This window comes from Phyllostomus discolor, chromosome 3 (genome assembly GCF_004126475.2).
Source record: "Phyllostomus discolor isolate MPI-MPIP mPhyDis1 chromosome 3, mPhyDis1.pri.v3, whole genome shotgun sequence".
NCBI classification, from domain to species: Eukaryota; Metazoa; Chordata; class Mammalia; order Chiroptera; family Phyllostomidae; genus Phyllostomus; species Phyllostomus discolor.
Window position 1 is genome coordinate 82,074,290 of NC_040905.2, and position 25,877 is coordinate 82,100,166.

At 36.3% G+C, this 25,877-nt stretch overlaps 1 protein-coding gene across 2 annotated transcripts in view; it reads left to right on the plus strand.

The window, feature by feature from the left end:
• Window positions 1–25,877, plus strand: part of PRR16 (proline rich 16) — a 258,323-nt gene that overhangs the window by 158,721 nt on the left and 73,725 nt on the right. Inside the window, exon 2 of one of the 2 annotated variants that reach the window (XM_028529228.2) lies at window positions 13,654–14,556. In XM_028529228.2, the coding sequence (XP_028385029.1) occupies window positions 13,654–14,409 (756 nt within the window). In that variant the 3' untranslated portion in view covers window positions 14,410–14,556. The remainder of the gene's footprint in view (window positions 1–13,653; window positions 14,557–25,877) is intronic. The other variant, XM_036020687.1, reaches the window with a different exon arrangement.

The following is a 25,877-nucleotide window of genomic DNA, read 5'->3' on the forward strand; positions in this document are numbered from 1 at the left end:
TGTTTTCACTAGTGCAAAATAATGTAATATAACCTAATCATTTGTGTAATTTTCCATAATTTTCTCTAGGTTTCTTATGACAGTAATAATTTTTAATGACTTACTTTAGGCAATGGCTCTCCTTCCTCAAGGCTCTGTAAAACCGTAGCTGCTAACATCACTCCTCTCTTTGAACCTGGACTGTGACTTGCAGGTGCAGGCCAGACTCGGGGTATTGAGCATGGTATTAAAGATCAGCTGGAATGCTGGTCCTTCTTCACCCGCATCTGTTTCTATTTCTGTCTTTAGACATTTTTTCTTTTCCTAGTTTGCTCCTACATTTATTACATATTCCCAAAACTGTGCATGTGTTCACATAAACACACACACACACACACACACACACACACGGAAGGCACACCCTTTACAGTCCACCATATTGGATGACTTTCCATCCTGGGAATCCCAATTTATTTTTCATGCTGTTCTTCCTTTCCTTGGCCTTTTACTGTGCCTGAAATGCTCTTCTACTATTTCCTCCCTGATCCTGCAAAGCCATTTTTAAATATTTCCTGTTTCTAAGACTTTCCCTGACATTATTTCTTCCTCCCTGGTAGAATTTAATTGTTCCTGCCTATCTCTAACCAAAACATTTTCTCCTACTCACACTCTAGCACTTTTCACAGATAGCATAGACAGTTACTTGCACTTTCTTCTTCTTCTTTAAAAAAACAACAAAGTAGAGAATTAAAACCAGTAAGGACAGACCCAGTTTCACCATCACACAACTAGTGAGAGTCAAAATTATAATCACATCCAAATGTCCTATGGGGTTAATCTCAGTTTCACCAATATCAATATTTCTTGTAATATTACTTTGAATGTTTAATAAAGGCTTTATTTCTACATTATAATTATGTGCTTGAGATATCAAGGAAAGGAGCAGTATAATTTTTTGATGGTTTTAGCAAGTAATTTATTATTCTACATAAATTCTAAAGTAATTTAGACAAAAAATAGTCTGCTATATTAAATTCTTCTTCTTTTACACTATACACTAAAGATTTATTTCAGTGCCTGAGATGTACAAAATGAAACATGTCAAAATAGCATTTTGATATATAAATATTTCTTTGGAGATAGTGATAAATAAAATGCTTTATAATATCGCAAATTTATTTTAGTATATCATTTAATTATTTTTCTGCAACATTTATTTCTGAAAGTATCATATTTTTAAGATATGTGTGTATATGTATATATGTATGTATAAGGGAGGTTAGAAATTCAATGAACATAGTTTATTTACCATCCAAATTTATCACCACAAAAGTTTACAAACATGCACCAAACTGTAAAGAATAAGTATATAATGTAAAAATATTTTGTTATACTACTTTCCCTTAGATTTATTATTTACTCAATATATGTTTTCGTTACAGACATAAAAGAACAGGATAGCCTCCCCTCTCAGAGCTTACATTCTCACCAAGGACACAGAACTTAAAGAAATAATCACACAGTTAATCAGTCATTTTATTTCTAGGGTTTGGGCCATGAAACACAGGCACAGGAGCTCTGGGGCTGTGCAATAGGACTTCCAGGAAAGTTTGAAGATTTCCTCGAAGAGAAGATATGTAGGCTACTTTCTGAGGATGGGCGGTGTGTGCGTGTGCATGCACATGTGTGGTGTTTGTGCTCTGGGAGGAAACAGCGAGCAAGGAGTAACTTGGTTTAGGTAAACAGTTCTTGCACAGAGACCCAGAGACAGGAGCTTAGCACCTTCTAACACAGTAAGAAATGACAAGAGCACAAAATGAGGACAAGTGTCACAGGAGCATACCAGTGTGGAAAGCAGGACCCAAACTCCTAGGAGCTTGGAGACCTTATCAAGTATTTGGTCTTTATCTTAAAAACAACAGGATGCTACTTGAAGTTTAATAATTTACACACACACACACACACACACACACACACACTTAAATCTCTCTCTGACTACAATGCAGAGAGAATGGATTAAATGGAAGAAAGAGTGAATTGGAAAGAAAGGAGTTTTGTTTTTACATTCTTTCTGATGATGCTTACAAAATACATGTTATTGAACTCATTTAACATCAGTGGAGAATATGGTGCACAACCTGAGGTTTATTTCATGTATTCTTTTACAAATGCAAAAAGATACAGATTTGAGAGCTATAAGCTTGTGTTAATGCTTACAGTTCCATTATCATGAGTTACAGCTTGCTCCTGAACATTATTAACATAATGGAATCATTTTGAAGTTTATACTCACAAAATGCAGGTACACGAGCCTTTTACATCTGTTAAGCTGTTAAAACAAATTATGATGAGGGATGTTTCTTTTTCTACACCTTACAGGCAGCCTCAGTAGATGCATGTTCCCTGTTCAAATGACAAGAAACCTTATGAAAACAAATTAAAGTGAGCTATGACAATTCTGCCATTATAATCTGGGGGTAAAGTTTGTTACAGAAGAAAGTGATCAACACCTCGCTCATTGAAACTGGTAGACAAGTAAACGTGGGACTTAGATGAAGTGACCGTTGTGTGTGGTACATTTTGATTGTATGAAGCTACACTGTGCTTCAATAGCACTTTCTCCTTTAGTACTTAACTGTTTTGTTTTTGTTTGAAACAGTAAGCATTTGAGTATGTCACAACTAGAAATTGTTATAATAATTTGAGGAATTTTTACTTCCTTTGGGAACATCTCAAAAATGCTTACAGGTCAATGAGGAAAAGTTAAATTAACCCTGATCCCTTTGTGTTATAAGTTAAAAAAATAAATGTCTTAGTTTGTAAATTGTAGATTTAAAAATGTTTGGATCATTTAGTGTTTCAAGTAACATAAACTGTTGAAACTGGTATAATTTTCCAAGGCTGCTGGAGTCTAGTAATGTTTTTGGACAAATCATATCCATGGTTGAATTTTATATTTAGACCTGTGCTGTCTTTGTGCTATGACTATAAAATAATTAGGCTTAAAATGAAATGAACCTACTAAAACATGTGTTCTTTTGACTATCACAAATTTGGAACTTTTGGGGATTTATCTCTAAATGGCAGATCAAAGTGTCTAAACGTTGTAACGTGGCTGACAGGGCCGCCCACAAACCTGTCCTTTATCTGTCTTTTCATACTTATCTCTTATTCCTGTACCATCTACTACCTTACTCTTTACTAACATAAAAATTTTATGCTTCATGCTTTAATTCCACAGCACATGCTATGCCTTCAGCCAAGAAATACCTTTTTCTTCAAATTTCATTTTATTATTCAAGACATCTGTCATCTGTTGAAGGTACCTCTGCCCAGTGACACCAACAGACCTTGGAAAGAGGCCATGTCCCCTTTTCCTGCTCTCCTGTACTTGCCAAACCTTCCTGCTGCCCACATCACACTGTATGGTAATTATTAGCTTATGTGGTGAAAAATTGTGTCTAGTTCATCCTTTTTCTTTGATTTTCTTGGGCAGGATTTTAACTCTTATCAGGCTAATACATGCACATGTATCCTGATCTCCAAATCCAGTTCTGTGTATAGATTTATAAGTAAAATTCACCTTCCTACCATCTCCATCCTGTATCTAGGCCTGTTTCCACTACTTGTCTTTGTTTACCAGATAGATAGTCAGCTGTCTAAATGATATGCTCAAGCCCTTTCTTTCAACTTCAAACCGTATTATGTGACTCATCTTATGGGAGATGAAGAATTAGTCTTTTTTGCTTTTGCCTACATGTTGAAAAGAAACTTGAAGCACCTCACTAGTTAGTACAAGTGAAATAAAACAATGTTAATGAACTTATAAAAGTTTAAGCCTGTGTTTCTAAACTTGAGCCTCTTGAAAGGGAATGCAATTCAACATTCAAATGGATTCCTTTTTTGCACTCCATTATTCTCATCATCTACCCTGCAAAGTTCACGTCTTCATATCACTAATGTGGGACAAGTTTTCAGTTATATGACCTGTTGAGTGTAACTTATTTTTTTTCTTGGAGCCTTTCATTTCCTGTTTTAGTTTAGAATAATTGTTTTTTTAGGAGCTGTGATATAGTTGTCATTCTTAAGTTCTTCTATTTGTTTTCGTACTGCATGTTAGTCAATATTTATTGGATCTTCTGTGTTCCTCCTTTCTTGGATTTCAATCAACTATGCTATAGTATATCCTTAACTTTCACAAACTACACGCAAGGGAAGTAAATTGTCTTTGTTTTTAATATCTAGAAATATTTTATTTTTTCCTTACAACTGGTTGTTAATTTTAAACCAGGTATAGAATTGGGCTGAAATCATTTTACACCAGAACTTTTTGAAGTTACTGGTAAAATATCTTTCATCACTTTTTGTCCTGAAGAAATGCTAATGATTATTTAATTTCCATTTCTTTCCAGGTGTCCTGGACTTGCTTGGTAATTGACTTTGTTTTCTTTTTCATGCATCCATATTAGTGCTCAGTTGGTTCTTTCTATATTAAACTTCATTTGTATTGTCATCTATAGAATTTTCTTTTATAATTTCTTTAGTTTACCACTCCACACTTTTATTTTCTTTTGCTGGAGCCCAGGGTTTAGTTGTTGAAGCTCCAGGATTGATTTTACTGTTCTTCATGACTTTTAACATTTTCTTTAATGGTCCTTTAATTTTTAAAAAAAAACTAATGACTGGGAATATTTTTTTAATTTTATTTATTTATTTTCAGAGAGGGAAGGGAGGAAGAAAGAGGGAGAAACATCAATGTGTGGTTGCTGGGGGTCGTGGCCTGCAACCCAGGCATGTGCCCTGACTGGGAATTGAACCAGTGGCCCTTTGGTTTACAGGCCAGCACTCAATCCACTGAGCTATGCCAGCCAGGGCTGGGAATATTTTTGAGATTTTATCTTTTATGCTTTGTATTAATCTTTGTTAGTTTGGTATTTATGTTTTATATTCCATATTTTGTATTTTTTATGATAGTGTGTTCTTATTTTGTAAACCAATACATTCTCAAACCTCTCTAAATTCATTAATTAGAGTTGTTACGAAGTTCACTAATAACAACATCTTCATCTTCACTATTTATCTGTTAATACATATTAGTCCTTATATTCTTCTAGATTTTTAAAAATAAATAAATGCCAAAGCAGAGTTAATCAAATTATGCAATAATTTAATGCTTTTACTTATTAAGTTGTTTCTGACATAAGTGTAATTCAGTGTTAATCTACCATTCACAATATAACTACAGGAGTGATTCACACATGTTAATTTACATGCAGTCTACAGCAATTACTATGATGTGGTAAGAGGACACAGAGTCATGTGCTGTATGGTGAATGAATCATTTTAATCCTCCTACTAAGTCAGTGGCATAGATGTAGAGAGTAGGTACATCGATACATAGATTAATATAGATTATTACAATTGATATAATGTTAATGGAAATGAAGTGTGTGAGATATGAATATGAGGGAAATTGCCCTCCTGTCTCCCTGCTAGAATAGCCCGCTGGTGGCTCCTCTACTTTCTGCTTTGTCTCTTTCAGGAAGGATCTGACTGGTCTTCCAGTTGCTATCCTGCATGTTTCTGTTGGACAAACCTCTAGGATCAGCCTGCATTTGGGTTCAGCCACTGAGCACAGTCTAGAAGTTGTAGCTGGGGAGTGTTTTTACCTGTCTCTTTTTCTTGGCTTCTATTCATTTTTCTTTTCAGTTTTTGCTGTTCTTGCCACAAATTTATATATATATATATATATATATATATATATATATATATATATATATATTTGTTTTCATAAATCAGTGTTAAAGATCTTAGAAGACTTTACAAATTCCCTTGTACAGATTTAAGTTGGGGTTAAATTGCTCCTTTCCTGTGGTTAAGTTTGTAAGTGAACATCAGTGGTCAAGAATTGTTATGGAGGAGGCCATATAGAGAGATTCAGTGATGTTGAAAAAGAGTTTTCCTTTTTAAAGGCAATTGAACTATCTATTATGTGTTTTTTAATTAAACAAAGTAAGCAGGATTTATCTAGAGCTATATAGATAAATATTTAAAGTTAATACACACTTAAACTATCTTAATTTGGAGAGTAACTAAAGGGTCTCTATAGTCAAGCTGTGGAACAAGGATTGGATTTAAGAATCAGATGACAGGATGAGAGCTCACCACCTCCAAGTCTGTTTCTGCCTTCCCTTGAATCCATTCCAATGTGCTTCTGGGGCCAAACACAGTCTCTGGGCTTGAAGACTTTGAAAGTCTCTCCCACGCTGGGGAAACTGGGGAGAGATGGAAGTAACAGGAAGAAAAAACCTTCCTCTCAAAATATACATTTACCCAGTTCCTTGGCTCAGCATATTATTATTATTGAATATCTATGCTGTGCAATCACCATACTCTCTGCCAGAGACAAAGATGGACATATGTGCCTACACTGTCTGAGGGAAAACACACATAAATAGATAATTCTATGTTAAGACAAGTGTAATAATAAAAGGACAAAACATAGGGAAAGGAGCTCCTATTTTTTAAGTAAATCTGTTTATCTTGAATTTTACTCTAATGATAACCCTACAGTGTCCCTATATTTGTTATTCATAGCTCAATATTTATAACAATAATATAAACTGAATTTTGTATTCCCCAAAATAAATTGGTTCATATAATCACTTAATATCTTTCAAATTTGCTTCTCTTTTATGAAAAAATGTTTAGGGATATTCTTCCTGATGTGAAAATCTTGAGTTCATGTGATTCCTAAATCACAGTTATCATTATTTTTAAAGATTCCACAATCTGACCATAGCTTCCTTGTATGTGAGGCTGAGAAAAACCTCCCAAAACCATCAAATACAACACATTTGTTTAAATCTCTCTCTCTGTTTCATTCCCATTCGCAAAGTCCTCCACAGACCTGAGTAGTCACAATTAATTGGACAGATAACTGAATTTCAGGTTTGAAATGCACATTTTTCCTTGCACCTGGTATTTTAGGTGTGGATGGTCATAGACTTAGGATGGATATCATCCTGTCTTCTCACCTCCAAATAGCTGCAGACAATCTGCCCCTTCAGTCCTACTTTCTTTCATTTTGTTTTCACTTAAATTCCATCACATCTGTGGTCATGATTGCTTTTGTTGCAATATGATATGTTGAAGTAGCTTAAGCATAACCTAGAGGTGTAATAATAAGAGTACAGTGTATTCCTTGTCTGGTTAATTTATTCATCTGTCACTTGGCTGCAATAAGCATCTAACTAGCAGAGTAAATACACTGCAGCACCCTTCAATATGTTCTCCACGTGGCAGCTGTAAGAACTACTTCTTGCCTTTCTTTACAACTTTAACTCATGTTAAATATGTATTTTATTTTCAAATTATAAAATATTTCACACAGAACAGAAAATAAATAATGTAACAAATATAATCCTGACTTAACAAACATCCACACTTTAATTACTTTATATTGTTTTAAAAGAAATAACATATTTCAGCTATACAGCTCTTGCCTCCCAACATCTATTTTCCTTGTAGCCTAAAGTTGATATGCATTATTTATTTTCACATTCCATAAACTAAACTAGCTGTGCCTCTATATATGATCAATACACTGAATATATAACTTTTTTATTTAGCATTAGTTTTTTGAGATTTATCCCTACTGATAATATAGCTCAAGTTGCTTCATTAGAACTAATTTATATTTACCTATCCATTTACTAACAGATTTTTATGTTGCCTGCAGTTCTTTGCTATGGCAGAACAAACCAACAGACACCTGAAAGGACTGCTCTTGTGCTTTCTCAGTGCTTGCACATCTGGTGAGAGTTTCTTAGAGTAGTCTAGGCTTTGCTCCTAGAAGACCTAAACCATAAGGTATGTACCTTATCCAAATTATTGGGTATTATCCCCAAATTTCTCAACTGACTGAATTTTCATCTGACCTGGTTGTGGTCAGAGTTCCCATTTATCCACATTATAACCAATAATCAGAATCATTTTTCTTTTTTTAATTGAGTATGAAATGTTACCTCATTTTTCTTTGGTTTGCACCACCTTGATTACTAGTGAGATTGAGGGTATGTTCATGGTTTTTGGATATTTGATGTTCACCTTATGGAAATTACTTCTTTATAATCCTTTTTTTCTCATTTTTATGTGTCTATACATGATCTCTTAATTTTGTTTCATTCATTTTTTTCATCTAAGTATTGATAGAAAACTATTCTGATTAAGAAAGATTTATGCTGAGGGTTTTTTTGTAAGTATTAACAGCTGTCTCAGATTTCATTTCATTACTTTTTTGCTATGTCTGACATATCTTTTAAAATTCAATCTTCTCTCTTTTTGAATAAATTGCTTTAATCGGTTTATACTTGTTATGATTACTGATATATTTGCAGTTATTTTCATCTGTTATCTTGTGCATTTTTCCTACTTACTATCTTCTTTCAGTTTTTGTATTATCTTTTTTCTTATATTTGCCAATTTTGTATTCTTTGATTCTTATTTTGGAAGCTATGAGTTTGTCTATTAGTTATACAGCTCACCCACAATTGTCCATATGCATAAAGTGTGAGGTTAGTCACTGATTTCTTACACACACAACAAAAATGCTTTAATCTGATTGTTCTCCAACCTGAGTTCTTTTTCCTAGTGTTTTGTTTTATGTTTTTCTAACCCTCTTTCAAATTAGTCACTAGTATATTATTGTTTTCTATACAGTGTATATTTTGATTTACTTACGTAACCATTTCTTTCTCTACCCACCTATGGTTCTTTTATTTCAGTTTTTTCATCTGGCTTTTTACGTTTTTCTGAACTGTCATTTATCAATAGATTCAAGACTGAGCTAGAAGACCTATACTCTTTGTCTTTATTGTCTGGCAATGTCTGTTTCACTCTCACTTTTACAGAGGAGTTAAATTATATTACTATTGCAGTTACTTTTTTTCAGTATGAAACACATTTCTAAATTTTCTTCAGGTGTCTGTTGCTTGTATGAAAATCTGTCAGCCTAATTTTTGTTACTGTATACTTAGTCTTCCTTTTTAATGCTGTAAAACTTTTGTCATTATTTCAGTGTTTTATATTTTTATTATGGTATGTCTGGGTGTGGGTTTGTTTGTGTTTTCCTTTTTGGTATTGTTATTTCTTTAATTAGGTGATGCTTTAATTTTGAAAAATACCAATCCATAGTCTCTTTCAATATTGCTTCTCTAACTTTTGGAACTATTTTTAAAGATGTGTGGTGCTTTATCACAACCTAACAAGGACTCTCACAGCCTAGCTGCTACCTAACTCCCTACTCTCTAACCTCATCTTTGTCCATGCTCTTCAGCCAAGAGTCTTCGGTGATTACTGGCAGGAGGGAGGTATAAGGGGACTAAGTGGTAAAAGAAAAAATATAACAAAGATTAGAAAAAAAGTCTTCTTTTAAAGGACCTCCTACAGGCTCTTTCGTGAGTGGACTGCTAACACCACTTCTCTTCTACCAGTTAACTGCAGCTCATCCCTCAGGAGTACTTCAGCAGCTTTACTGATGGGGCCGTGTGCGCTCCCCTTGCAATGTCTTACATTTTTCATTCAGAGCACTTGGGTCAGTGGCAAGTTTACAGTTATTTGATCGAGTATCCAATTAATGTATGTCAGGCTCTCTGACTAGATTTCCTGCTCCTTGAGAGTAGTAGTTTGTTTGTTTTTGTTTTTTATGCTGTTGGCATTTTGTATGCACTCGGGAAATATTGATAACAATGTTGAATAAAACCACCCAGGAACTATCAAACCATCAGGGACCTGGGCAGTAGTTATTCATCTCTGAACGTCAGCTTCAGTTTTTTCACGGTAGACCAGCTTTCTCCCCTTTGCTCCAGGCATTTAATACAATAAAAGTCTTGGGGTAAATAACCTCTCTAAATCCAATAGTACACAGCACCTCTGAGCCAAGACTGTGCCCCTATCTCTCACATGCTTTATGTGACCTCCACTTTAATTTCTCTGCCATCTAGAGCTAGAGAATATGCCACCAACTCTGTAAATCATTTATGGCTCACTCCTTTTATTCCCTTTTTTAAATTCTGGAATATAACTGAGCAAATATGACTTTTTAAAGTAACAACACCTTCAAAAAACAAATAGGAGCCCTGGCTGGGTGTCTCAGTTGGTTGGAGCATCGTTCCACACACCAAAAGGTTGTGGGTTTGATTCTCAGTCAGTGCATGTGCCATCCATATCTCTCTCTCTCTCTGTCTCTGTCTCTCTCTCTCTCTCTCTCTCTCTCTCTCTCTCACACTCACACACACACACATCTCTCTCCCTTACTGTCTTTCTCTCTAAAATCAATAAACATATCCTTGGGTGAGGATTAAACAAATGAAATAAGAAAGACTGTGTTTGCTGTCAACTTGAATTAAAGAAATAACCTTCAGTACATTTACTTAACGAGTATTTGTTGAACCCCTATTGAGTGTCGTTCATTATGTTAGGCCTTTAGGATACAGGAGTAAAAACAAACAAGCTGTGTGACCTTACTGCGATTACAGTCTAGAGAGGAAACATTATTCTGATGCTCACACTACTACTAAACCTATAATCAAAAAATACATGAATGCTTAGAAAGAAAGGAATATGGTCCCTTGTGAACATTTAATAAAGTGACTTGACCTATAAGGGAAATTACAGTATGATGGGGAAGTTTTACTTTATGAGTGATGACTGAGCTAAGATTTTAAAGAATAATAGCAGTCACTAAAACAAAGAAGAGAGATCAGAGCATTTCAAGGAGAAAAAAACAGTATATGCAAATGTCCTGTGGCAGGAGGCTGATGAGCAATTATGAGTGTCTAAAATAAGACCAGACAGGTTTGAGAACAGAAGGGAAATGGGAAACTTATCTGAGTTTAGGATATAGAGTTATTTAGGAGTGAAAGACAGTGATGTGCTGGCTTATATGGGCTATAAAGGTCCAATTATTATATTTTTAGAGATTTTGTAAACCAGTAGTTAAATGACTATTACTGAAAACATGTATATAAAAATATGTATATAAATTTATGTTAAATGAATTACATTAAAAGTAAAGGTTTTCTAATTATTCTTAGTAATTTATAATTATTTTACTATTATTTGTACTCCTGATCTCATTTACATCTATTCTGTCAGTATGGTGGAAACACTCTATAATGATGTGTTACTGAACATTTCTTTCCGACCTCACGTTCAGTGATATTGCATTTACTAAACTTGAAATTGACCAGGGTGGAAGTTTACACTGTGAAAACTGGCAGACTTTTGAAGTTACGATAATCCTTGCATACCTACAAAGCCGTTGTTAAGCGCTTGCTGGCACAGCACTGAAGAAGACTATACAGGACCCTAGAGACTATGTTAAGAATCGATCTTTGTTACAGGAGAAATGAACAGACATTGAAAGGTTCTAAGCGTGTTACTGAGAAGAGCGCATTTTTATTTTTTAAAAAATCATTGAGACTATGGCAAGGAAAGGGGAGAAAGATGACTCTGGGTGGCCCGTATGGTAAATAATGGTGGCTTGGACTGGGATCAAAGAAAGGAAAACACAAGTGAATGGATTTAACATATATTAAAGAGCTAAAATAGAAGGCTGAGCTCTGGTGGTGTTAGTGTGAACCAGTCAGGAGGAAGAAGTAAAATCTCCATAGCCTCCCTAATTTCTAGTTGGTTGTGATGTTCACATTTTGAGCCCAATCCTGCCACCCTATGTCAAAGAAGCAACTTCACAACTGAACATATGGGCCTGAGTAGAGAGGAGGACAAAAGCTTCAAATGGAGCATGTGAATTAAAGGCACTATCTCCATATAAAAATCAATTATTTTTCATGCAATTCATAACTTTTCCATTTTCACATATGTATAATAGTGCTCACGTGGCAGTCACGAGAATCAGGCCCAAGATCTCTGACTGTGAAGAGTGTAAATGACTGAGGGCCCAATTGTCATCCTGTGAAATGCAGCATTTGAGTTGAGGTCACCATCCCACAGCTGCCCTCAGATGGTGACTGAACAGGATGGATACCCTTAGGTAAGCCTGCTGTGGGAGACGCCAGGTACATTTGATGGGTGGCTTTAACTCCATGACTCCTCAATGCCCTTGGAAAAGCTTTCCCTATAATTGCCTTATCTAACATGCTTCCACCCAATTTTTCTGTCTTCAGAATTACTCTCCTTCACTTGGGGTAAGACCTACATCTCGGTCTTATGGCTCTGCTGACTTTATTCAAGTGCCTGCCTCTGCCTGTGTCTGTGGCAGGTTTTGAGTGGTGGTCGTGACTCACGTCCCTCTCCAGGTGATGGTGGGCACCTGTGGTGTAGGTTCCTGGGTCTAAGAGAATGTTCTGCCCCCTTCCCCAAGGTCAGCTAGCTTTTCCTTCTACCCTGTCTCAGAGGCAGGAGACCCTTGCCTATGTCTGAGAGGTTAGAGGGTATTTATGTTTTTGGCCACTGCCCTAGTTCTTAAAGCTTCTGTTTTATAAAGAGAGGGGTCTGGGAAATGGGTTTGTGTGCGTGACTATGTGCCCAAGACAGACTCTTTCCACTTTTTCCCTGCCTTCAGTCTCCCAGGTGAGAGGAACATGGAAAAGAGACAATGAATGGGGACAGATTACATTATTTGGGCTCCTAGGAATTCTAAATTGGCGTAACAGCACACACTCTGCCTTTAATTACTCGTTAAAGTCTTATTTTTTTTTTTATCCTCACCAAAGGATATACAGGGTCTGGCACAAATAACACTCTGTTTTATTATAAAATCTTTTATTACAAAGCATGTAATTTGGTCACATAACAATATCAGACTCAAGCACAAAATATGACATTTTAAGTGAAATGTTCAAATTAAAACTAAATTATTTTACCCATATGATTGCCCTACCAACCACACTGAAGCAGGCCTTACTTCTGCTAGATCCTATATATTTACTGACTTTAGATAGAGAGGAAGGGGAAACAGAGAGAGAGACATTAATGTGAGAGAGAAACACCCACCGGTTGCCTCCTCTATGTGCCTCACCCTGGGCTGAAACCCACAACCTTGTGATGTATGGGATGATGCTCCAGCCAACTGAGTGACAGGGCCAGGGCTATTTTGGTCTTGTTACTAGCTTTGGTGGAGGCTGCCTCTTTTCCTGTGACTTGCCAAAAGTGAAACAGTTGTGTCCTATCTATCCTAATAGGGCTTGAAACTCTGTGTATTTCCATTCATTTATTTTGTGATCTTAGTTCTCTGATTGTCCAGAAAAGTTATGATTTTAAAAATTGCCTGGTACTTTCCCATTTTTAGCATGAGATTGATGTTCTTCTGTAGCTTTCCACATGGTAAGCAAAACCCCCTCCCTTTTAAAAATCATTTATATTTCTGCATCAGAATTTTATCTTTGATGGGTATAGCAGAGTTAGGAATAAAATGTGTGCATAAATAGTGTATTATATTCTGGGCATGTGAAATCATTATGTTATCAACCGTACTCTTATGGTAGCTATTCTGTAAATTCATTGAATGAAAACATTATGCTGTAATGGAATACACGATTCAATATTTGTCAAGACTCCCATAGCAGATTAAAGCTGGACAGGAAGACATTATTTGTAGTATATTTTGCTTTGGGTCATTTTTCAACACAGCTGCCTTGTCCTTTCCACCAGGTGGTTGATCAGATTGATACCCTGACTTCTGACCTGCAGCTGGAGGATGAGATGACCGACAGCTCCAAAACGGACACGCTGAACAGTAGCTCAAGTGGCACAACAGCCTCCAGCATAGAGAAGCTCAAAGTGCAGGCCAATGCGCCTCTCATTAAACCCCCAGCACACCCGTCTGCTATCCTCACGGTCCTGAGAAAGCCAAACCCCCCACCGCCTCCGCCACGGTTGACGCCTGTGAAGTGTGAAGACCCCCAAAGGGTGGTGCCAGCTGCCAATCCAGTAAAGACCAATGGCACCCTTCTGCGGAACGGAGGCTTTCCAGGAGCACCAAACAAAATTCCCAATGGAGACATCGGCTGCATACCCAGTAAGAACTCGGACAAGGTGTCCCTGCAGCCTCTGATGCATAGACCTGAAAAAGACAGGTGTCCCCAGGCAGGGCCTCGGGAGCGGGTTCGGTTTAATGAAAAAGTGCAGTACCATGGCTATTGTCCTGACTGTGACACCCGGTATAACATGAAAAACCGGGAGGTCCATTTACACAGTGAACCTGTCCAGCCACCAGGAAAGCTTCCTCACCCAGGCCCTCCCCGCCCTCCTCCACCCCATCACCCTCCATTTCCACTTGAAAATGGGGGACTGGGAATAAGCCACAGTAACAGCTTCCCCCCGCTCAGACCTGCAACTGTGCCTCCTCCCCCTGCACCGAAACCACAGAAGACGATCTTGAGGAAGTCAACCACTACAACAGTGTGATGTATGCCATTTAAAAACATTTTTTGTTTTATTTTAGTTTTTATATTATAAACATAAAATAATAAGTAATGAGCACTTTCTACTCAAGCAATAAAAAGCCCAAATGTATTAACCCTGCATTCAGCAAAGTGGCATAAAAATCACCTGGTAAGTATGCAGTATGTTGTTTATATCCTGGGTAAACACTGCTTAAAAAGTTGTGTCATCAAAAAACCATACAATAATGAAAAAGCTGAATATATTGGCTTTTTTCAATTAACTTGTGACAGTGACCTATAGTTTCAAATCATCTGATTTACTATAACAGATGGGGTTAGATTTATTTTATTCATGCCTAACTCATCTATGTATTAAGGACATATCAATATGATTAACTTTGACCTAATGCTTTTTAATAAGAAATTTTAATGCTGAAGGACCATTTTATTATTTTTCCCAAAGATGTTTGTCTTTAGTTTTGCAATATTCAATGCTGAAGACAATATTGAAAAGTTTATTTTCTATACTATGAAATTAAGATTAAATGTTCAGCTATATAGATGTTAAAACATTTTGGTGTGTGGAAATATCATATCTCAATAAACAGTAGATAACTACAAAATCAAATGTTCCTCAGAATAAAAATGAAGCAGTGGTGCATTTGGTTCCACGTTATATTTGTCAAAGTGAGCAGGAATACACAATGGAATAGCGTTTGGGCAATAGTAATGGGACAGTGTTTGGAGAAGATCACCATGAATGGATATGAGATTTTTAAAAATTACATATCATAATCAGGTCATAAATAGAACTTTACACAGTTTCATATTATATTTTGGTACCTCAAGGGTCCTCTATTGAACACCTCCAACATTGCCAATCCCTGTCCACCTGTCTCACACTTGGTGTTTCCCCCGGACACCCTGTAAGCCAGAACACTGAAACGGTGGGGTGATTTGCCTCCCACATCAGCAAGCTCTCTGCCTCCCCGAGGGAACCCCACCTGGAGAATAATCAGAAGGAAAAATAAAGATGCTTTCTGGAACAGGGTGCTTTAGCATTAGCCTTCAGCTGATTCCACTAAGAGTTGAAATATGCCAGGGGTCTGTTATTCTGTAGAAGGAAGAGAAGAAATCCTTTCTGCCTAGCAGCCAGGAAGAGTTCTTTTCTTCAGTCTGATTTGCTGACTGAGGTCACTTACTCACCCATGAACCAAGTTTACTTCCCAAATACCATGGTTTGGGCTGATTGGATATTTTGCCCTGGAACTAGTGATGAGTTTATCTCCCCTATCACCACAATGACAGGGGCATGCATGAACCATATTTTTCCATTAAGTGGGAAGGGTAGAGGGAGTCATCTTTGGTGAAAATTTGTTTATTGTACAGCTTAATGAAGAGTACTGTAATTTTTTTAACGATGACTTTAATTTTTATTGCTACACAGAGGTTAACTATTCAGTCATATTTCTTTGTTGCCTTTTTCAAAGTATATGATGATAATTTAGAATACTATTTTTAATAACTTCCTATTAAAATCATACTATATTTTAGTCAGAATGACATATAAGAGGCTTTATTTTTTAAAGGAATAATCAAATGAGTAAAAACAGGATGGTCATGTTCCAAATTTACTTACAAAGGCTTTCGTTCTGTGTTTGTTTGACATGAAGATAATAAATCTAGTTTTTCTGAAAGTTAAAAAACATAAGACCAATAATCAAGAAAGGTCATAGTCAAAACTGTCAGTAAAGCCTTTGTCAAAGGATGGATTTTTAAAAACATTATTAATTGCATAATCCATGTATTTAATAAATATAAGTTGGGTAAGCAAATAATAGATTTATTGAATACCAAAATAATATATTCTTAACTTTTTATGTATCCACTTAGCTTGATATAAATAAACCCAGAGTTTCATTATTTTTGTAGATTTAAATAATTACTTTCTTCCTAATATTTATTTAGGGTTAGCCCTTGGTGTTATAAATAGTCTCAGAAGACACGCAGTTTTATCCCTTCAGCTCTTCTTTCTTGCACAGCCTGTTGCTTTGACCCAATAATTACCTTATAATTTCAGACATTGACCCCCTGTTGATATCTGGGAACCAATCTAAACCTCAAAGTAGAGCTTCTTAGCAACTACAAATCATTCAATAAATAGATAACTTATGCAATAAAGCAAGTCAAATAAGTTGAATAATTCAAGCTGGGTGAACATGGATATTGAGCCAGATGCCTAATCACAACCTTTGAGGTTTAAATCTCTCTCTCTGCCTCAGACCTACCCCATGAAAAGCTATCTTTTTAAGTACAATTAGTGACATATGACAAAACTACAGTACCTGTTTTTATTTAACATATTTTTAAGTAACTACCTACCTGGAAATATGAGTTAAATCCAAACCTAAAAGAAGTTATAGTTATTGACCTTCTTCTCTTATTATAGTTAATTATGTAATCAAGATTAAGTATTAAATTATAGCAGTGTGGGGTTTTCTTGAGTTTGTTTGGCCCATATATTACTTTCTCCCATTAATGTATGGAATATATTGAGCCAATAGGTTGTTTTTCTTTTTTTGCCCCAGCCAATGATTTGTTAGCAGTCACTGAAACTTAGCTATGTCTTCAAAATATGTATAAATTCGTAAAATGTGGAAAGCAATCAACACAGAGCATCATAATATTTGTCTGGAATCTTGTGATTAAAATGTTGTAAATGGTAGTGCAGGTTTTGTAATCAGCCAACATTGTTTTCAAAATTTAAATTCTGAACTGCAAGCTCTGCACATCATCCATTAAATTATCATAACACATGGTATATATTTTCTATTCCTGAAGTGCCAGAGCAGAAACACTTTCCTCAAATCACTAAAGGAAGGTTTTTTTTTTCATAATATGCATTTGAATACTTTGTCACATATAGAGTAATGCATGCAGAGCTAGCCTCCATACTCCTCTGAAAGTGATGTTTCTACACAATATAAAATGTTAATACTGCCTATGACAATATCCATTCTTAATGAAAAGCAGCACATATATTTTTAAAAATGTAGTATTCATCAATTAAGTTGAAATAGGAAAGGCTTTATCTAGTCCATTTAAACAAGGATTGTCCCACTTGTGAGATGGGAGGTTGTTGTATCCCTACTGATGTAGGGCAAAAGGAAAACAAAAATTGACCAGGGTCCTCTTCTATTTCCTACTAGTTATAGCAGTTATAAAAGTAAATAAAACATATTTTAGGCCATGCTTAAGCTAAATATAAAATATCTGCTCAAAAATACAGGGCATACAAAAAAAGAAATGCCTCACTCTTCTAATTTGATATTATCTTCATACCTCCCCTTAGTTTAATAATCTAGACAAATGAGTCTGCTATTAACTGGTTTCATTAACATAAAAACATTGTGTTTGAGTTATACCTGCATCTAATTACTTAATAAATAAAGGAACAAGGCACTGTGCTATACAACTTATTTTTTGGACAGATCAGTAGTTGAGTTGCTTTTAGCATAACCAACAGCAGCAGCTACACACGGTCACTGAAACTATGCAAGACTTTTTATCTTCAGGATCTAATTATAGCTCCTTTTGGATCCTCCATGAAGAAAAGCCTGAGTAGTCCCACATGTGATTGCACTGGTTGTGGTGTAATCAAGCCAGGTATCACTGCCTTGGCTGAATTTTTTCCCCTGGAATATATGCAAAACTGCAAAATCAAGTTTGTTATTGTCCTGATTCAGTTTCTTTCTCCTGAATCTCTGTGAGTAGCACATCTTTCTACACTGTGCACTCAAATTTGTAGCAAAGGATCGCATTGTAATGAACTTTAGTACATACTGATGATTTCTAAGTTAGGGAATGATGTATGAACAATAAAAATGCATATCACATAATTAGGTAAAGTACACAGACTCTGATGATTAATAGACCTATCAGAAAATCACATGATGTTTTCTGGGTCAATTTGACACTGTATTAAATTTTTAGACTACACATTGTAGAATTTTAGAATTGTTCTAGTTGCCTGCTTCTGAAATAATGACACTGTGATGCTACCATTAGGACAAACAGTGGTGTTGAACTGCAGATATGTAGGTTGTCATTTCATTTGAACCTTGGATTTATAATTCTGGTCTTTTGGGAAAAAAAAACTAAAGTGTAACATAAAGAAGATTTGCAAATAAACCTCACTTTAAAATGTAGTTAAATTAACAAAGGGTATAGAATTGTGTGAAGTCCAAGAGAAAATAAGGTGAAAATACTGCTAATAATTTATAACTTCTAGAGTGATCAAAGACCGGTAAGCTATTATTAAATGCTTTATAAAATTTAACATACATTAGAGTTTCTCTAAGTCTCACATGAATGTATAAAATAATTATTATTATCCTTATTTACAAGTGAAGAAATGTAGTATCTCAGTATCATTATTTTGCTGGGCAACCCTTTAGTGAGTTGGTTAGTATTTTAGTGGGAGCCTGACTACCCATAATGTTCTCCCTACAACGTCACCATTTAATTGTTCTTCATAGCCCTGAACTTGGTAAAATTTTCCCTTTATTCTCAGATGTTATTTTGATGCTTGAAAGGGGTTACCTAATGTTGTTTTGACATTCTTAATATGTTTGATCTCTGTAGAATATGAAAGTGATCTCAGTCAATTTAGCTACCCTCTAAAATGAATGAGCTGCTGAATAATGCAAGCCTCAGTGTTTCATGTCTTGCACCAGCAGCCCCACCTTCCAGTTTTTTTCCTCTAAGTTCAAAGGCTGTTGATTATTTTGGTTTCTTCCCCTAAGGAGCTCTGATTTCATAGTATTAATGCTATTTGACCCTGCATGTGTCACTTCCATTACTGGTCTTTCATTTGTGATTTCCATCTATTTAACATTCACCCCTACAGCTAAAAAAAGAAAAAAGCAATATGTCCACTCTGTGGAACCACTAAAAGCCAGTGCATTAGAGCTGTCTCTAATGAAATAATTTCCATCCTCTTGTTATTGGACTATAGATATTTGATAATGCACTTGTCATTTCTCCTAAATATCAAAAGGGGTTTGGATCAGCTAAATAAAACATTGTGTGTCCCCTAGTGGGTTAGGGTTGATGTTGACAAGACATAAAATCTAACCCTTGTCAAGGGATTACTTTATGCCAAACACTCTACATGTTTGTCTGTGTTATTTTTTTCTCATAACATTATTTCTCCCTCATAAGAACCCAGTGTCTTAGACTCTATTATTATTTACATTTTGCAAATGAGGAAACTATGTCAGTGAGACCTGCTGCCCAAGGTTGTAGAGGCAGGAAGTGGTCAAGCCAGAGCGGCAAGGTAGGTAGGAAGCCTCTACAGCCCAAGTACTTCACCGCCTTTCAGAAATGCTTAAAGCTCCACCTGCATTGTGTATAGGTTGTTTTAGAGGTGGAAGTCATTTCATTGAAACTTGCTTGAAGAAGTTGTTGCAAGATATAAAATAAGAGAAAAATAAGTGTATGTGTGCTTAAGTCAGGATATACCAGTCCATGCTGAAGTGGCCAACAACCCCAGTATCTCAGAGGCATCCAGGTTATATCTTGCTCCCTCACAGTTCATCCTGAGTGCAGGAGACTCTCCAGGGCAGGAGTCTCCCTGGCAGTCCCTCAGCAATACAAGCTGCATTGATCGTGTGGTACTCCCATCCAGTCCAGTGTCCTCTTCCAGTACCACCAGACCCTATCTGAGTCATTGGCCAAAACTAGTCATGTGGCTTTGCCTATAGCCCCACCTGTCCAGAGAGAAAAGGTGATCCACACGCGGGTGAGCACCAGTTCTGCCACCACTGTTTTCAGTGTGCATGTAATGTGAATATATTATAATAGACTTCATTTTTTCTTTTTCATATTTCCTGATGTTCATTTAATCCCATGATTAATTAGGATGCCATCTTATTTTAAACAAAGATGGAGAGGAAAGAAGTGAATCTGACAACAGCCCAGCTAAAAATGTGGTAGAGGGAACTGAAAGCATTTACTCATTTACTAAGAAGAGGGGTGAGTGTTATGACAGCCTTTACCAACCCTGTTTGCATTCTGTGTGAGCATTATGTAGTTCAGCACTTTAGAACTGCACATTAAATTTTCATTAGTCAAATGCCCATATACAAGGATTTTTCAGTAAATTGTCTCCATAATAATAAATAATCCTAATTTGAAGACACATATTTATTTATCCAGAATAGTCAACGAAACATGAAAATCTACTTATAGAAATTTAGGTCACTGATGATGGAAATTAAGATGTGTGAAGTTATAATATTAACTTAGAGGGCAGTATATCAAGATAAAAGCATATGTTTAAGACCAGAGACCTGGATTTGTGTCTCAATTTTCTCACCTTCTAAGTGTCTCTGGTCAAATTGCTTAATGAGATCTGAGGCTTGCTTTAAATGAAGATAATGGTGCAACTCTTTCCAAGCTAATAGGGCCCTTGAGTCATTAATTATTCTCCTCACCTTATATATTCTGAGCTCACCCAACCCTCCTTTACATGTAAAGAGTAAGGAGAGTAATAGCAACAGAAGGATGCTGCAATTGCACAATCCCCAAATGTATGTCTAAGCCATCGGAACTATAGGCTTCCACTCTTTCCTGGGCAGCAATGCTGAAAGGTAAGGTGGATGTGGCAATATGGATAGGCAGCTTCAGGATTCCACAAGTCTACAGCCTTTAGAGCTATTGAATGGGTAGAATCACCAAATTATTATACCTCATGCCTTGCATATGTCAATCTCCCACTCTCTTCCTCATAGCATCCTCTTGGTTTGAGGTAAGTAGGCTATGGATTGCAGCATAGCCAATTGCTACTTCCTTAAATTCTATTATGTTGTTTGCTTGGGATGGAAGCTCTTCTGCCAACAAGATGAGTCACAAGCACTCAGTCATATTTTCTGCATTTAGCCGCCCAAACCTCAACTTCCTTTCATCCCATGGTTCTCTGTGGTCACAAAATTAGAAATGATGTACATTTCCCTTGCTTTATTTTGTCTATTTTTCACAAGTCTTGGCCCTGTACTTGTTACTCAATTTGCCTGATTTCACACTTTTTTTTTCACTGTAGTTAAATTGATACACTTAACCATGCTCTACTACCACCCAATTCCCTAAGGCTCTTCTCTGTTTCTACTGTAGAGGGATAATGTCCTAATGAATTCATGAATATGTAAATACTTTACAAACTGTAAACCCTCAGACAAATGCAAATCACTGTCATTAATTTGATATTTTTTGCCAAATTACCCATATTCCTTGTTAATCTGGTGGTTGGTTTGTATTTGCCTAGGTTAATGCAAATCCATGAAATGAGGGAAACTATTCTGGATTTCTTGTAAACTACACACTGATATAAATAACTGCTGATTTTTGGATATACAATAGTTCTTTAATGAACAGAGGAATGAAATTGGATTTGGCAGTATATACTCTTAAGTCTTCACTTAACATCTCAATAGGTTCTTGGAAACTAGGATTTTAAGCAGAATGACATACGTATAATGAAACCAATGTTTCCATAGGCTAATTAACATAAACAGGCGTTAAATTTCTGGTCACAAAAGCATCACCAAACTTATAAATAAAGACCTGAGGTTCTTTTCATATTAAACATTGAAATAAATGTGAGCTATATATACATTTCAGAAAGATGAATGAAAAAGTGAGATCATTATTTTCCAACTTGCTTAACACTAGGGCAGGGTCCTCAGTGCCCAGATCCCCAGAAGCCCGGAAGCAGATGGAACCCACTGTCAACAGCATACCCTTCTGTTGTAGGGTGCGCTCACACCCACAGCCCCACTCAGACTGGGTCAGTTCAGCCATGCCCCTGCACATCTTTGAGATGTGGGAGGAAACCAGAGGACCTGAGGCAAACCCGAGCAGACATGGGGAGAACATGCAAACTGCACACACACAGTGGCCCTAGCTGGAAGTGATACTTTCCTTATCAATATTGTAATGAAAGGACATTGAACAAAAAGTTATTCAAGGACCTGCTGTACTACCTTAAGGTATCTTTGGATTTTTTCTTTAATGAATGAGATATTGATGATGCATCTAGGCTTGTATAAGCAAATACAGAATTGTGTTTTATGTTATGTTTTCAGTGTCAAAATTCAAACAAAGAAGCTAATATAAGAACACAGGTTTTTTTCACTACCTTCTGGACTTCATAAGAAAAGAGTGTCTAAAAGAGTGGGGAGGGGAAACACCATTGAAGATTGTGGACAAGGATAAAATGCACTTGTGGATTCTGAGTGGGTAGTGCTGTAAAAAGCAGAATTTCCATCTGATCTTGGATCTTGGAAGTGGGCAGTGATGGGGGCCGTGGTTTCTATGAGTGTGGAAAACTGACCCCGTGGGCTTGAGGCTCTTTTCCCTCCTTCCCTGGGCTGGGGATGTGTTGCAAATCTGAAAGAGTGCCAAGTTCCTGTGAAAGAGCAGTGCTGCTGGTGCGAAAGCGAACCTGATTTCATCTTCTCAATGGAGAGATGAAGTAATCTGAGAGTATAATCTAAAAATTTTGGCATCTTATGGGACAGACACTAGAGTGCCATGGCTGAGGAATATTTTAGAACTCACAAACCTATTCCATTGCTTATACTAGGGTGGATCTCAAAGCTGTCTAAACATCTGAATCACCTGATTTACACCCTGGACCAATTAAATCAAAATATCTTTATGGCTGGCCTGAATATCAGCATGTTTTTAACTTACCCAGGTAAATCTAGGTTATCAACATGGTTATGAACCACTAAATAATAGTATACAGAGAATAATAAATGTGGTAGTACAATATTTCATTCTAATCTCAGTACTTTGGAGTCTGTTTACATCTTCCTTTCCCCATGCAAGCAAGAATGAGGAATGTCCTTAGAAATCTGTATTTGAAAGAGATTGTATGAAGCATTAAAATCTTGTTTTGGTTAATGCTGCATTAAAAAAAGTAATTCCTGAGCTAGAGATCCATGTAAGGTAAGTATAATGTGGGGAATATATGTCTTCTATATATGCATTACCTTACCACTCTAAGTTTCTTTGATTCACTGGGTCAATGTCTGCTTCAAAAAGTGAAAAGTAAAGCATGATATTAAATTGTGACAAGGACCAAAAGTTGAATTGTATGCATTTTAACAATATTGTTTATTAGTAGTGTGCTTAAGTATCCATTCTTCTCAATCAATGATGAATATAGAATATTATTCTAACTTTATGACAATAATTCATTATTAGCAGTTATTCACATTTGCTGATGGTGCATTTAAGCTAAAGTATCACATATAATATTCTGACATTGTCAGAAATCTTATATTCTTCATGGCCTTCCTCAAATTCTACCTTGTGCAAATCATGTTAATTAATTGTAATAAACTTATGTATACCTTATCATTTTCCACAAACACTTAAAACAAATTTTAAGTGTTTTTTTATTTTTAGAAAAAGTAAGTAGGCCATTTTTATTGTTTAGAAAAATAATTTTCATAACCTCTTCAAGATTATATTTTCTATTGATTATGTTTATTTTTTATAATCTGCTTATATCTCCACATTAGCTCTAACAATTCAAATTTTTCTTTATTCCTTTGTTTTTATGCTCTTTGGCTAAGGAAATAAAAGTTATTTTGGACATTTAGGGCATAAGCAAATAATAACGCAGTCATTAAAGTATTCAAATTCTATGTTAAATATTAAAGTTGGCAATAATTACAAATAATTTACAGTGCTCTCTTTTAATTGTTGGTGATTACACTTAGAAACAAATATTGCCAATTAAAACACTTGAATTGGAGCCGGTCATAAAATAATGTGGATTTTAAAAAGTTGTAAAATGTCTCAATCTAAAAAAGTTATCGAGTGTCCCAATGGAGAAGATCGTCATATGTCATTGATTCCTTACTGCATAATAGAAAGGGCATCTTTGAAAAAGCACTCTAATTAACACTCTTACTCAAAATTCACATTGTATCTTTTATCATTCCCCTTTAGAAATTATGTAGCAAATTTGAGAAAATGTAATCTAATGAAAATTATATAAAAACAGTTCCAGTCTTAGGACTAACCTCATTAAAGAATAAAAAGAGAAGAAACCATTTTCATATTCATGAAAATCAAGCTGAGAGTGACTTGTATTTTATTAGTTTCTTACTCAGAGAATGACTTGGAAGGAGAAATGCTTTGTTGTGGAGGACACCGGCCAGCAGTATCCATCCCTGCTGCAGATGCTCATCGAAACACAAGAAAAACATACACAGGGACAACCGAGTCCTGTGGGGAAATAGGGATGAAATGGCCACTCTTTCTAGTGGAGAGTGCCCCGTTTTCCTGCCCAAGCAGGTTTTTATTAAGAATACAGACACAGTTTGTGGATTACCAGTCTGGCAGGGAAGATCAAAAGGAATAGGTAATTTTCAAAGGATCTAACAGAACTCCCGCTGGGATTCTGGGCAAAGTTTGGGATTTTATCACTACAGGACCTAAAAGGCTACTCTCATTTCCTGCCTATGCCTTCAAATTCTAATTCAATAGCATCCTCTAGCAAGCAGATTTCAGGATCTTGCGTATTCTATGTCCCAGGCCTAATTACCCTGGGGGTCCACCAACTCTGGTCTGGGCTGCACCACCCCTGTTATTTCCATAGGCCTGAGTCAACAGAAGAGACAAAGGCAGCCAGGAGACTTGGAATTTTCACACCTTAGAACAAGGACTTAGGCTTTGACAAAGCCAAGGGGGCAGGGGTTGATGTCCATCACCCCTTCATTACCATAGCCCTGAGTCTGTTCCCTGAGGCCTCCTCATGATCATGCCTGTCTTAGGCAATTCCCCCCATGGGAAATCTTACCCATCATTGGCTAACTGATCAAACATAGAAGGCCAGGCACAGAATAGGCAGCTTTCATGCCAGGGGAATAAGTTTTGTCTCCTTAGTGGCTCCTGGTCTGGAGGTCTTTCACTCAGCCTAAGTCACGGAGGGTTACAGCTTCCTCAGACCAGGCAGGGCGGGCCCCAACACTTTGTTTTAACTCTGGAGCTCATTCAGACTAAAATGGACTTTGAGATTTTCATTCAATATTGCTTTGAACATATCATCTCCATGCCTTTTGATGTGATGCCACTGATATTTCTTGCTTTATGACTTTTATCAATTCCTAAAGAGGAAACTACCAGTTTGGCTTTGAGAACACACTACTTGCCCTCTCTGCTTAGAATCTGGTGTGGATGGCACGGGGCTTGGGCTGGAGACCTTCAGCTCTCTGGCCAGGAGGCAGCTGTCAAAGCCCCATCCTAATTATTGGCACTAATGTGCAGGCCCTTCAGGCCAGCTCAGCAGATGCTGGAAATAGAACTTTATGTTAGATTCTATCCTTGAGTCTGTTCATTAAAAGAAAAAAAAAAGCTCACAATGTATTTTTTTAAGTTGTTTAACTGCTATGTCATGCCACTCTACCTGATTTT